The sequence below is a fragment of the Prunus dulcis genome, chromosome 4 (assembly GCF_902201215.1).
Source record: "Prunus dulcis chromosome 4, ALMONDv2, whole genome shotgun sequence".
Lineage (NCBI taxonomy): Eukaryota > Viridiplantae > Streptophyta > Magnoliopsida > Rosales > Rosaceae > Prunus > Prunus dulcis.
In genome coordinates this window covers 4,458,402-4,472,643 of record NC_047653.1, presented here as the reverse complement: position 1 = coordinate 4,472,643, position 14,242 = coordinate 4,458,402, and the positions used below count along the sequence as shown (strand labels likewise).

Here is a 14,242-nt window from a genome sequence, read left to right as displayed (position 1 = left end):
ATGAGGAAGCGCCAAACATTCCATTCGTGTGAGCTCCTCTAGCCTTGCAGACCTTATTTTAAAGAAAATTCACAAATGATCATAGATGCCTGCTCACTTCTCCTGGTCCAACTAAAGTTGGAGACGTAATCTCTCATATATTTCTTAAAAGCCTTTAGGAATTTTTCGAAATTACAGTAAGGCAAATCCTTCAATGCAAAGAATCATATTATATCAGGATTATTACAAATTATATTATTTAATACGACTCAGATCATAAAATTGATCTACTTACGTCGTCATCGCTTAACGTCACACTCTATAATGACAGTAGATGCCATATTCACTGTTTTCCCAACAGGATTCAAAGGGTAAGATGTCATGAAAAATGCATGGACTTTCACATACTAGGGGTAGGCCTATTATTGTAATTTTCTGTTATTGCATTCACTTTGCAGCCAAAGTTGAAGTTTGGTCGTAGACATAATATGGGCACAAATTAAATTAAGCACTTAAAAAATATATATATAATGTGAAGATGGAATCCGTGTTGGCCCATCTCGACCAACTTGCAAGTTGAAAAGCCATAGCTATCAGCTATGAGCCTATCACCATACTTTAATTGTATAGTGCTATCTAATCAATCCATGCATGTTAAAACAATTTCAAACTGTTTTCTTCATGCCTGAACATTTTCCACTCTCTCTGCTTTTCAAGGGTATTTCTGCAAAAACCATCACCATCCTGCCCATTTTTATTTCACTGCATAAATCACCGCTAGCGGGGAAAAAAAAGAAAAGAAAGGGTAACCCACCCATCAATCAAAAGGAACAAAGAAAAATTTGCAAAACCTTCTCTCTCAAAAAATCTGACACTTTCTCTCTCATACTGTCTCCAAAGTCTTTCTTTAATTACTTGTTCCCATGGTATAAAAAGACAGCCAAAAATAATGGCGGTTGTGCTTTGATTGATTGGGGCAGAGCAGAGCAGAGAGAGAAAAGTGAGAGAGGTAAAGCAATAGTGGCAAAGCCAGCAAGCACTAGTAGTGTACTAGAACAATCACCACCACCGCATACCAGACCGAGCATCCTTGTGTTTCCATCCATTACTGGAAAACTGGAAACCAAACCCAACTCTCGGATTCTATTATATGCATATATTCTTTCTTGAAGAGTATCTGTTTCTGTTATCTGTTAGGCTGTTTATGCAGAGTGATCATCACGAAGCTTTCAATTTGCTCTCAGAATAATGCATAGGCTGTGTGCTTGTGTCTTGCTTTCTTTTGGGTTCCTTATGGTCTGAGATCTGGTCCTTTCTGGTTTTCATTGGTGGCACAAGCTTTGGTGTTCTGAGGCTGAGATCTGGTGCTTCTGTTAGCACTATTGGGTCTTTAGGCTCGTGGGTTTTCTTGGGTTGTTGCTGTAAATGCTTGGTTTTTGAGATTGAGCTATCTAGGGAGTGTAAAGCTGTGACTATGAAGCTTTGTGCTAGAGGTGGGAGTAAGTGAGTCTCAAATGTTGAGGTTGGTTTGTTAAGAGATTGTGGCATGAAGACTTTAATTAAAGATTGGACATTTTGGGGGGTGTGGTTGAGGTTGACCAAGTGCGAATGAGGCTGAAATTGATTGTGTTTTTTAGTGAAACCGGTTTCGGTTGAAGTTACAGAAGTGGGGGGTATTGAGGGTTCTTATGGTTATCTTTGCATGAATATGAAGCTTCATGCTTTAGTAGTTTCCTGACAAAGTTGTGCATGAAGTTTGTTTCTTTTGGGGGTTTGAAGGGATTTTGGCTGGTGAAGATATGATTTTATGCAGTAAAAAAAAGGGAGCTGAAGAAAAGGACTGTCCAGCACTTTGGGTGAATTTTGGTGTTAAATTATTGTGATTGAGTGTGGGCTTGAATAGTTATTTGTGCGCTCAAATTTGAGGCTTTCGACGTTTTTGAATCTCTGCATAGATGAGGCTCTCATCTGCTGGTTTTAGTCCTCAATCCCAGGAAGGTATGTTGAATGTTGCTTGCAGAATTCTTTTCTGTGTGTATTTTTCTTCTCTCTTGTCAGGATATTAAACTGAGTTATATGGTTAATATGTTGTATGAATTAGGATTTGGGATGTTGATAACCCAAATTAGCCAGATAATTCCAGTTAGTTGTATTAAGCTATCATCTCTCTCTCTCTTCTACCTCTCCTTTTTGCTCCCGGAGACCAAAATTTCATCAAGCTTAATATATACTGTTCTGTATCTTTTCTTTCCTCCATTTTCTCAGCTGGCAGTGGCTTGATTTGGATTACTTTATCAGTTTCTGTCTTTTTCTTATGCTTGGGGTTTAATTTATATCTTGTCACAATCATCGTAAACTTCAAAAATTAGTGTGAAATTTGGTCGTTTACCATGAGTTCCGGAAGGTCATACTGATGGAAATTTTATTTCCCTCTTGATGAGGCCCTTGAATGCCATTTAAACATTCTTTAGATTCTCTAATTGGTGGCTTTATAATCATAGTCTGAAACCTAGTCTTTGTTCTTTATGGGTATTTATTTTGCGGAATTGAATTTTGCAGGGGAGAAGAGAGTTTTGAATTCTGAACTGTGGCATGCTTGTGCGGGTCCTCTTGTTTCTTTACCGGCTGTTGGGAGCCGTGTAGTTTATTTTCCTCAAGGTCACAGTGAACAGGTTTGCGTAATAATTTCGTCTGTTCTGCTTTGCAATAACGGGTTGAATCTGATTTATTTACATATCGCCAATTTACCTTAGTGAAAGGATGAATTTGTTTGTGTGATCAGTCTTCTGTAAATGTAATATATATTTTTGTTCTTTTTCCTCCTACGCAAACTGAAGTGCTTCATAATGTAGGTTGCTGCATCAACCAACAAGGAAGTGGATGCCCATATCCCCAACTACCCAAGCTTACCTCCACAACTTATCTGTCAACTCCACAATGTGACAATGCATGTAAGGCTTGCTTATAATTTGGTTAGTTTTGGTTTTGAAAATTCCTATATGCAGGTATCTAAAAGTTAAATATTGTTAACTTCAGGCCGATGTTGAGACGGATGAAGTATATGCACAGATGACCTTGCAACCGCTAAGTCCGGTATGCCACTTTGCCTTAACTGGCTTTTGGAGTTATTGGTTTTGTTGATTGCTCTCATTGTAAATAACCTTCATCTCTGCAGCAAGAGCAAAAGGATGGGTACCTCCCAGCAGGGTTGGGCAACCCAAACAAACAGCCAACAAATTATTTTTGTAAAACCTTGACAGCCAGTGACACAAGTACCCATGGTGGTTTCTCTGTTCCTCGTCGGGCAGCTGAAAAAGTGTTTCCTCCATTGGTAAATTCTCTAATTACTACATGGATTACGGCCATCAATTTTAAGCTAATTGCTGCAGTTCGTGCAATAGTTCTGGCACTTGGTTCCTGTCTACACATTATAGAATTTTCCCTGGTTTTATTATCTCCTTTTTGTTTCTGAGTTCATGAAGTTTGACATGCAGGATTTCTCCCAACAACCGCCAGCACAAGAGTTAATTGCGAGGGATCTTCATGATAATGAATGGAAGTTTAGACACATTTTTCGTGGTGAGTATTCTAAGTATTTTTCATGAAAAACGAAGAAAGTTTTCAATTTCCTTCAAAATCTTGAATGAGTGAAGTAGACAGTGAGAATCAAGTTTGATTTGAAATGAGTACGAGTTTACACCTCATTATACATTTGTTGATGCTCTCCAGCTATTCTGCTGGTTTTCTGACTTGAATAATGGAACTACCATGTTGACAAGACTTTCATTCTATAATATGCATATTGGAACGGTTGTTGACTTTTTTATATTTCAGGCCAGCCCAAAAGGCACCTCCTTACGACAGGGTGGAGTGTCTTTGTGAGTGCTAAAAGACTTGTTGCTGGAGATTCAGTTCTTTTCATCTGGTAGGCTGTTCACTTATTCTCTGCTGTATGTCTTTCTTGGCTTGGCTGGCACGATCCAGTGTTCTGCTTTTGTCTAGGCATTTTTGAGTTATTTGATTTTTTCTTCTGTGTGTTTCTCCCTCTCCTCAAACTATCTTGCTGCAATGGATGGTATTTCTATGACATGAAAAATCTTTAACTTTTTATCTTGGCTTGTCATATTTATCTGAGCATATGATTCACCTTAAGTTATGTGATGTTTTGCAATGCTCATCATACTTGTTTTTTGCCTGCTTCAGGAATGAAAAGAATCAACTACTCCTTGGTATCCGGAGAGCTAACCGACCACAAACTGTGATGCCTTCATCAGTTTTATCAAGTGACAGCATGCACTTGGGACTTCTTGCTGCCGCAGCTCACGCAGCTGCAACAAATAGTCGTTTCACCATATTTTATAATCCAAGGTATGAGTCTGTGCAGACTGATGATATCAAATCTTTTGGGTTCATTGCTTCCCTTAATATTTACAGCACCTTTCATGTAGGGCTAGCCCATCAGAGTTCGTTATTCCGCTGACCAAGTACATCAAAGCAGTCTATCATACTTGCATTTCTGTTGGGATGCGTTTTCGAATGTTGTTCGAAACAGAAGAATCAAGTGTCCGCCGGTAGGGAATTATCTATATAATCTATATAAATAGAATAATTCAAAATAACGAGATGGGATTTCAATACATTAAAGACTGCTGTCGTCCTCTATATGAATTTTATTGTAGAAGTTATAAATGTTATTGATTGATAGCTGACGATTATAAGTTATCAGCTACATGGGAACAATAACTGGCATAAGTGACCTAGATCCTCGGTGGCCTAATTCACATTGGCGCTCAGTCAAGGTTTGTTGAGATTAATTTCATATCTATATATAACTTTGCTAGATCGATTAACTGTAAAGTGACTGTTTAGTTTGATAGATGTAGTTATTTCAGGATATTACCTAATATCTTTTATAGTTTTGCTGGAAATTTATGATTTTTTCACTTAATTCAGGTGGGTTGGGATGAATCCACAGCTGGGGAGAGGCAGCCAAGAGTTTCACTGTGGGAGATTGAGCCATTAACAACATTCCCCATGTATCCATCTCCGTTCCCACTTAGGCTTAAGCGACCGTGGCCACCTGGACTACCCTCTTTCCATGGTATGCTCATTTACTGCTACATCTAGGGCTAGTGTCAGCTCCTCTAGTTTATATCTACTTGCATTGAGGCACTACGAAAGTCTTTTAATAATTTATTTTCCTCTCTACTTGCCTCCTTTGTTCTCTCAGGTATCAGGGATGATGATCTTGGCATGAATTCTCAACTTATGTGGCTTCGAGGAGATAATGAAAACCGTGGAATCCAATCTCTGAACTTTCCTGGCATTGGAGTCACACCATATATGCAGCCAAGGCTTGATGCCTCCATGATTGGCTTGCAAACAGACATGTACCAAGCTATGGCTGCTGCTGCACTTCAAGAGATGAGGGCAGTAGATCCTTCCAGACCGCTTCCTACATCCCTTCTGCAGTTCCAGCAACCCCAAAGCCTACCTAGCAGGTCTACTGCCTTGATGCATCCCCATATGGTGCATGAATCTCAATCTCAACAAGCCTTTCTCCAAAGTGTTCAGGAAAACCATCGTCAGTCACAGCCTCAGACTCAATCTCAGTCGCACCTTCTTCAGCAGCAACTGCAGCATCAGAATTCTTTCAGTAACCAACAGCAGCTAGTTGATCATCAGCAGATTCCAAGTGCTGTCCCTACCATGACTCATTTTTCTTCTGCCTCTCAATCCCAGTCACCGTCTTTGCAAGTCGCCACCTCACTATGCCAGCAACAGAGTTTTTCTGATTCTAATGGGAACCCTGCAACCAGCACCATTTTATCTCCCTTGCACAGTCTCATGGGTTCATTTCCACAGGATGAACCATCCCACCTTCTCAACCTGCCTAGAACCAATCAATTAATATCATCTGGCGCATGGCCATCTAAGCGGGCTGCAATTGAACCTCTTCTTTCTTCTGGAGTTTCTCAATGTGTTCTGCCCCATGTGGAACAGTTGGGACCTCCCCAGACTACCATATCTCAGAATTCTATTTCGTTGCCACCGTTTCCTGGGAGAGAGTGCTCAATAGACCAAGAAGGGAGCACTGATCCACAAAGCCATCTTTTATTTGGTGTCAATATAGAGTCCTCATCTCTTCTAATGCAGAATGGGATGTCAAACCTTAGAGGAGTTGGCAGCGATAGTGACTCTACAACCATGCATTTTCCTCCAAATTACTTGAGTACTACAGGCACTGATTTTTCACTTAATCCAGCAGTTACACCTTCCAGTTGCATTGATGAATCAGGTTTCCTGCAGTCTCCAGAAAATGTGGGCCATGGAAACCCACTAAACAATAATTTTGTTAAGGTAAGTTGCAGTTGCCTTTTTAAGTTTTGTCTCTTTGATATCTTTTGGTTTATTTAGTTTTGTGAGGAAAATTTCAATTATAAGTGATCTGATAGTGGCCTTAAGCAGTCTGTCTTCATTCTCGTCCTTTAAACAAACTCCATAATTATTTGCAGGTTTACAAGTCAGGGTCCTTTGGGAGGTCACTGGATATCACCAAGTTCAGCAGCTACCATGAGCTGCGCGGTGAGCTTGCTCGTATGTTTGGCCTTGAAGGCGAGTTGGAGGACCCTGTGAGATCAGGCTGGCAGCTTGTATTTGTTGACCGGGAGAATGATGTTCTTCTCCTCGGGGATGACCCCTGGCCGTGAGTTCCCACTTCTATTACTATTTTTTGGTTGAAAACTTAGGCATATTCTCCTAGCTATGAATTGTAGGATGCTTGTCTTAAAATTGGTGCGCTAGTCTGAACTTTGAAAGACTTAATACAAGAGTTTGTATTGCTATAAGTTGTGAAGAGTTTAAGATTAGGGGTTGTAGAGAAAACTTGTTAGTATTTTTGTCTTTGTTTTATTATTCTGCTAAGAAAGAAAGACTTATTTCTGTGTTGCTAGGCATTTGCAAATACGACACTCCCCACAAGACCACAGTTAGCTTTCACGTTATCTAGGATTTTGTAGCCAATGATTTACATCTATTTAGGCTCAATTGAAACATTGACCACTTGACAGTGAAACTTTCTGCACATCATAAAAAACCCAAATTGTTTGTCTTTATTTTGGAATTTGCAATTTAATTCGGTTATTAGCTGAATCTTGATTCATTGATTTTATGCTGATACCAGGGAGTTTGTAAATAGTGTGTGGTGTATCAAAATACTCTCACCACATGAAGTGCAGCAAATGGGAAAACGAGGCCTAGACCTTCTAAAGTCAGTCCCAACTCAGAGGCTCTCAAACAATAGTTGCGACGACTATGGAAGCCGGCAGGACTCAAGAAATTTGAGTGGGATAACATCCGTGGGGTCACTCGAGTATTGAACGACTTAACCGGTTAATATACCGTTCTCTCTTATGTAATATTTGCATCTCCTCCAACCCTTTTTAGAGTGGGAAGGGGTGCCTAATACTTAGCTCAAGACCTTAGTTTATATATAAGCTAATACTGTAATTAAGTGATACATATATATTTTTTGTTATTTCCTTCTGTCGAAATACTACAATACATATATGTATCAGGTTATTAATGTTTGTGAAAATAGCCTTAACAAGCATATTGCAGTATATTTCTGATAAAGTTTACATAATGCTGAGACATGAAGTACTGGAAAATGTTATAGTTTACTTTGACCCTGTCTTGATTCTGACAGTACTTCTAAGACTTAAATGCCATGTGATAGGTCTATATTACCAGCTAGGCGTGGAAAGCAACTCTCTTTGCTTCAATTAATTTGACAGCCTTGTTGGGTTCGAAAGTTCTGTGGAAGACAGACGCATGAAGCCCCACGTTTGCTTTCAATTACTCTTTTTTTCCTTTTTTTTTTTTCCTTGGAAATGCTGGAACTTTGAATGTCTCCCTCTCTGTGATTGTATGTGCGCCGTAAAAAGCACGTCTGCATGTTTAAGTTTGCTTCATTTTTGTTGTAACCCTGTAATTGCATATCAGGGTTCTTCCTCATGTTCATATCTAAACATGATCCATCCACAAGTGCATGCAAAAATCGAATATCATGACTACTTTTCCTCCACAATTATTTGAGGCCCCATGTGGTGTCGGTATTGCATGTCGTCCTTGAGTCTTGTTTTTCTTTATTTTTACTTTTGTCCACATTGTTCGTACTTGAGTTAAAAGTCCCTTGCAAACTCTCTGCTTTCTCAAATCTTACAAATTGGGATGGAGTATCATTTCCAATTCTTTAATCACGTTGGGTGAGGAAGAGCAGAAAAACTTGTGTGAAAAGTTATCCTCAGTCAATTATAATATATCAGGTGAAAAGTTATCATGCGTAATATACTGTGATTGACCGAAAATGACAAAACAGTGCTATTTCCATTCTACGCAAGTGTTTCTCGAAAAAAGAGGCAAAGTTATAGTTGAGCACTCTCTTTTTTTCAGTGCGGGACTGGACTGGATGGTCAGTGGTCACTGTGTAAAGGTAAAATAGATATGAAAGGTTTGGGCTTTTTGATGCATGTTGTGGGGTTGTCTGTGTGTAGTGTGCAGAGATGGGATTTCTTGAGGGATGGAATGGTGACAAAGGTAGGGCACACCATCAACAATAATAGGAGAGGACCAATAAAAGGTAGGTTGGTTGGCAATGCAAACAAGCCCCCACAATTCAAACTCACTTTATATTATGGGCAGGGACTTTTTTCTTGATCTGACATTGTAATAATTTGTATGACTACTCTTTTTACATGACCCCACGCTCTGTCATTCACCACAGTATGACCAAATCAAAGTCCCCATCTTCTTTAACACAGACAAGATGAGCTTCTCTCTTGCCACTTTTCTTGTGTCTACCTGAATTGAACCTCAGTCCAACCTGTGGAGGAGGAAATTAATACCAATACTTCTATGCACTATGATTTGAATATCTTTTATAGGAGTTTTTTTTTTCTCTTCTAATATTATGGTAATGCCAAGTTTTCATAGAGGCATGATCCTGATAGTTTCATGATCACAGGGAGATTGTTTGTTATTGGTGCCTAATTCATGATTAGGATACATTATTGTGTGACGGAAACACCACATGATAGCATGTTACAAGTCCACCCAAATGACAGAATATATACAACTATTAAAATAATATACTCTATCAGAGTTCATATCTTAATTCATAATACGGCGTAAAGTATGCCCCAATGTGTTACTGTGAAAACAAAATTTCCCTTTCATAATTTCTAGGGATTACCCCTCATGGAATTGGGCATCCCTTGGTCCACATGGGATGGTATGAACTGAAAGCCAATTTTTCCTCCTGCAAACATAAACAGAACTCACAAAAAGTATGTTTCTGCCGTTAATACCACATTTGTAATTTTCCGATTCAAAATCAATAATGTAGGTGGGTTTTGTAGACCCACAGTTTATGCAGGGAAGTATTCTTAAATTTAGTTGGAAACATGTTTCAAAAAGTGAATGCTTACTGGATGTTTAGCATGTTTGCGGCATGCCTAGAGGTGTCTAGGTTATGTGGCCTGGCCTGGGGCATTTGGGGTGACAAATATAAAAAGAGGTCTTTCAAGTTAAGGTACCCAATTTAAAAGGAGCTCCAACTCTAGGGGTGTGCACAAGCATGTGGAGTTTGATTAAATAATACACAAAGGTAAACCCTTTGTCATATGAAGTGGGAATAATTATTTCATACAAAGTCGGATTAGTAATAATAATGATAAAACTTAGCAAGAATCAGAAGAACAGAGAGAAAAAAGAAAGAAAGATGTGCATGAATGAATTTCGAGTGGAAATGGGCACCAAAGGGCTTAGGACTTGCAAGATCAAGAATACTTTTTATATTTTTGGGCTGCCTTTCAATGCTTTGTATGTCCAGAGACTAACCCAATTTGATGGTGGTGGGCTGAACATGAGCTAAACTAACCTTGAAGAATTCATAGCTACAAACACACTAGTCAATCTAGTGACAAAAACAATCATTCCCAGAAATGGTGATGATAAATTTAGGCCCGTTGATATTGATAACCATTTCAATTTTAGTGTTTAATTGTTATTTTTTGTGTTAGAGTATAGAAAAAAAAGAAGGATAATGGAACTGAGAATGAGAGTGAAGATGAGATTGAGAGAGAAGATGAATGGGGAGGATGAGAAGAAGGATGAAGGAATGACAAAAGTGAAAACAAAAACTAAAAACTGAAATCCATTTAAGTTTTTATTTCACTTTTGTTCCTCCCTCCCCTCTTCCGTTCTCATCCTCTCTCTCATCTCATCCTCACTCTCATTCTCATTCTCACTCTCATTTTTCTCTATGCTCTAGCACAAAAACTAAAAACTAAAAACTAAAAACTAAAATTGAAATAATTATCAAACGGGCCTTAGCTTCATCACAAAAAAAAAAAAAGTAGAAACAGAACCAAAAATCATTTGAAATAGCTTTTGTTGGTTTCTCTTTCTCTCAACTCTTTGATCACTCTCCTGTTTCTCCTTTGTCTCCTCTCTCTTTATATTAAAGAAAGAAAAGGCATATTTAACCGAATCCACATATCAAATTATAGGCTAAAATTTTCATTGCAAGTATTGTCATTCACTCAATTTATACTATTTATTATCTTCTTCCCCCACACTTCTCTCTCAGAAAGTAGGGAAGAGAGCTTAGAGGGGTGCAAACAATGATGGAAGATATATGCTTAACATTCATATGCATCTTTTGAAAAATTCACTTCATGTAACAAGTAACACACTGTGGTTGCTCTGTAGATACAAATTTGATTAGCAAACACAACAGCACTCCTTGAAGCATGGTGTGTCCCGAACACAAACAAGAGGTCACTTCTGCCAAGCTTTGCATGAAAAAGCAATGTCTTCTGCTCTATATGTTCTCTGGTTTATGACAACCAACCACAACAAATGTAATGAGATGATGGCATTCGTCCAGTCTGGCGGATGTATTCTGCTTGAGCCGCGGTTTTTTCTGCGTTTTGATTTTTCTTGGCTTCAGCTGCTGCTCGTTTCTCTTCGGATCTTTGCCTAGCTAACGCTATCTTCTTTACCATCTTGGATTGAGCTTGTGATCTCATTTGTTCAACTTGAGCCTAACAAGAGGTCCTCTTAAATTAGTTATGACATATAAAAGTTTCCATCTACACAACCCTCCATATAAAAGACATATCATTGGAAAGTATGAAACACAATTAACAGAGAGGTCAAGCAAGCGTAATTTACAAGACTGTTCCAATCGCCGGATATAGAATTAATAAGTGGAGCTCACTGAACCAGTTACAATACACAATTCAACAGGAACAATGGTAAAGGTTTCAGAGTTAAAGATAGAACAATTGTGCTGAGTAAAAATGCAATACCTCTATTCTCCGCATCTCTGCTTCTAGTTTTGCCTTCTGCTGACATTCCCATGCTTGGATTTTGATTTCATCACGCTTATATCTGAGAAATATTGGCATTCTCTAGTTATGTTAGGATGGTAGAACATATGTACATGGTTTATAGTACAAAATCAAAACAGTTCTCTATTAGGAAGAAAAGGAAAAAGTGATCCAATTGAATTTCTCAACGTATGTGGGTTATTGGGTTAAAGAAGAAACCTTGCAGTATGTCTAGATTTCTCAACTTCCTCCCATGCAGCTGCACGTTTTTCAAATTCAACCTGCTCAACTTCCGCCATATCAATTTTTTCAGCAGCAGATTTTTTCTCCTGCTCATCTTTACTTGCCCAAGCAGCAATGTTCATCTTACCAAGCTGAACACCTAGTTCTACAATCTCCCTCCTTGTCTTGAGCTTTAATTCTTCTTCTGACAATTGTTTCTTGTTGTTTTCAACTCGTGGCTGTGCTTCCCCATCAGTGGTAGGTGTGGGAGCTGGTGCACCACTTCGAGGAGTTGACGGGATTGAAGAAGTTGGGCTGCGGAGTGGGGTTGTTGCCCCTTCAGGAGTAGCAGTCCTTGAAGGCTCTTGACTTGGGATAGGTGTCATTTCTGTTCCCATATCTCTCATTGAGACTGATCTTATGGCAGCAGTGCCTGCATAAACAGAAAAACAAAAGAAAGGTTAAATTCCTGTGTCTCTGCTTGCACATTGAACATGTTATTGTAAATTTCCCATGAATCCTTCACCCTGTAACTCTGCTAAAGAAAGAAAAATCTTATATAACATAACAAAGCACCAATGTGAAGTTATTAAAGCGAATGAAAGTGAACCTGTGTTATTTTCGACAGTACTCTTTGAACAGGGAAAATTCCTGTGGCCCACTTCCATTAAATCTTTACTTTGTGAGGACGCATCAATCAAAGCATTCCCACAAGCTTGACCTGAACTCGATTGAGGTACAGAAGGAACAAAAGAGAATTTATCGAATCCAATATGTGATGCAGGCTGACAGAAATCGACCCGCTTTGTGTCTGCAACTCTTCCATTTAGCTTATAATCATAATTAGCAGACTCCGGAGCCACCCTCACCATATTTGTCACCGGCAACCGAATTGTTTGGTTTTGTAAAGCACTCTTTCTAGGAAAATTAGCTTGTACAATTTGCTTATTCATTATCCATTTCTCAGCATCATTCCACTTAGATGGCATAGTTCTTGAGAGTGCTCTTGAAATGTGCTTATGTACTGACTTCTCCCCTTTATGAAATTCAAAACTGGATGAACTAGCATTACTATCATAGTCAAGATTTTCATCTTCCACTGCTCTCATGGGATGAATTGCACTTGAACTACCACTGTCACCCTTTGTACATTGTTGCAATCTAACACGAATGGCATCACCATTTTCTTGTGGCAATGACTCCTTCATTTGGCAAGAAGTTTGATCACTTTCTCTCAGGTCCAATGCCGGTTCACTAGACAAATTTGTAGACAGAACTTCTAAACTGGAAGATGCAACTGGACAGCATAACACTTAATGAGTAAACAATTTAGACAATATAAGCCTAAGAAATGCACATAAAACCTATTCAACAGATGCTCTAGGGTTCTGATGGCAAACAAAGTTAAATACTATCAAAACAAATAAGAAGAGAGACCGACCTTCCTCGTCTCCATTCATGGGGTCTAACAAGCTGTTTTTGAAAAACTCGGAATCATCAAGCTTGGAAGGAGAAGTTCTTGAGGAGTTACTGTTTGATCCATCCTTCTTTCTATGATGGTGAGGCCCCATGAGCTTCATCCTCAGCTTACTGGGGGAAATAATACCAGTCTGGAAAAGAAAAGAAAAAGGAGACAGAAAACATTATTACCCTTCAGCCCACTACTAAAAATAGATGGTAAAAGTTATAATCTTTGTGAAAGAATCAACTGATAAAGCAAACTCAAGTAATCATATCACTTCATTCATTCCGAATCATCTCAATTTCGAACCAAACATCAAAATGGTAGCATGATTTTGAGTTTTTCTTTTTCTTTCTAAAATCAACAATCTCTAAAAACAGTATAAAGGCCATAATCAAGTCTGATAAACATATCACAATCTCTTCTTCATATCACCCCAAGTCTTAAAGTCAAGTTCTTTTCTGTTCCCGCTAGATTCATTCTGTCAAGTTAAACCTCTCTGAACACAGTAAACTCAGGAAAAACAAAAACAGAAATATCTAATTAATGAATGATAGAAACAGAATTACCTACTCATTAAATATTACAATGAAGACGCAAAGGGGAAAACCAAATTTAAGTAAGGATATAAATACTGTAAAGCCAGTGGAGGATGAAACCAGTTTCATCAAAATTCATGGTTTTTGCGTGCATTTTCTCATTTCCCCACCACCCCATTTTTAGAAACAACCACCACACCCACAAAATAAAAATAAAAAAAACCCATAACCAAAGAGAAAACTGAACATGAAAAATAGCTCCATTCATCTGCAAAAGAAATTGAGAAAAAAAAGGGGAGATGGGTCTTTCTTTTTATTTCATGCACAAAAGTTAGCGACTAACCTGAACTTTGTGTATCCTCTCGTACTCCATTAGATCTCTCTCTAACTCTGTCTCTCTCTGCCTCTGTCTCTGTTTCTCTCTCTCTCTCTCTCTAAGAAGTTTCTATTTTTCTCTACAATATTATCATATTGAGAGGAGGAACAAGAAGGAAAGCGAGACCTTTAAAATGGGTGAAAACATCTGAGTCTCAGTCTTCTCCCTCTCTCTCTCTCGCTGTGTGTGTATTTTGACTGTTTTCGTAGGCAGACAAAGACAGGCGTGTTACACAGTTCCCTTCTTATTAAGATTGGATGATCTTTTG

At 38.6% G+C, this 14,242-nt stretch overlaps 2 protein-coding genes across 3 annotated transcripts; one reads left to right on the top strand and one right to left on the bottom strand.

Moving 5' to 3' along the window:
- Nucleotides 1-631: 631 nt before the first annotated feature.
- LOC117626371 (auxin response factor 6) lies at nt 632-7,649 on the top strand. Its single transcript, XM_034358034.1, has 14 exons — nt 632-1,977; nt 2,539-2,651; nt 2,832-2,930; nt 3,016-3,072; nt 3,155-3,310; nt 3,474-3,558; nt 3,814-3,904; nt 4,183-4,347; nt 4,428-4,550; nt 4,706-4,778; nt 4,933-5,080; nt 5,210-6,339; nt 6,495-6,685; nt 7,163-7,649. Exons 1-14 carry the CDS (start codon nt 1,935-1,937, stop codon nt 7,356-7,358), a joined length of 2,670 nt encoding a protein of 889 aa, XP_034213925.1. The 5' UTR covers nt 632-1,934; the 3' UTR covers nt 7,359-7,649.
- A 2,890-nt stretch (nt 7,650-10,539) lies between these two features.
- Nucleotides 10,540-14,242, bottom strand: LOC117626375. 2 transcript variants are annotated; one of them, XM_034358043.1, is made up of 7 exons: nt 13,942-14,218; nt 13,039-13,207; nt 12,208-12,894; nt 11,595-12,030; nt 11,355-11,436; nt 11,218-11,262; nt 10,971-11,087 (listed from the first exon to the last, which is right to left on the bottom strand). In XM_034358043.1, the coding sequence occupies exons 1-6, from the start codon at nt 13,969-13,971 to the stop codon at nt 11,260-11,262; spliced, it is 1,407 nt and encodes a 468-aa protein (XP_034213934.1). In that variant the 5' UTR covers nt 13,972-14,218; the 3' UTR covers nt 10,971-11,087; nt 11,218-11,259. The 2 variants fall into 2 exon arrangements, with proteins under 2 accessions (XP_034213933.1, XP_034213934.1); XM_034358042.1 differs by lacking the exon at nt 11,218-11,262 and having other exon boundaries at nt 10,540-11,087; nt 13,942-14,242.

Coding starts and splice junctions, on each gene's coding strand:
- LOC117626371 (XM_034358034.1), top strand. CDS start 1,935: ATGAGGCTCTCATCTGCTGGTTTTAGTCCTCAATCCCAGGAAG. Junction 3,073..3,154: donor CCTTGCAACCGCTAAGTCCG/GTATGCCACTTT, acceptor TCATCTCTGCAG/CAAGAGCAAAAGGATGGGTA. Junction 4,348..4,427: donor ACCATATTTTATAATCCAAG/GTATGAGTCTGT, acceptor CCTTTCATGTAG/GGCTAGCCCATCAGAGTTCG.
- LOC117626375 (XM_034358042.1), bottom strand. CDS start 13,971: ATGGAGTACGAGAGGATACACAAAGTTCAG. Junction 12,895..13,038: donor CATGAATGGAGACGAGGAAG/GTCGGTCTCTCT, acceptor TATGCTGTCCAG/TTGCATCTTCCAGTTTAGAA. Junction 11,088..11,354: donor CAGAGATGCGGAGAATAGAG/GTATTGCATTTT, acceptor ACCTCTTGTTAG/GCTCAAGTTGAACAAATGAG.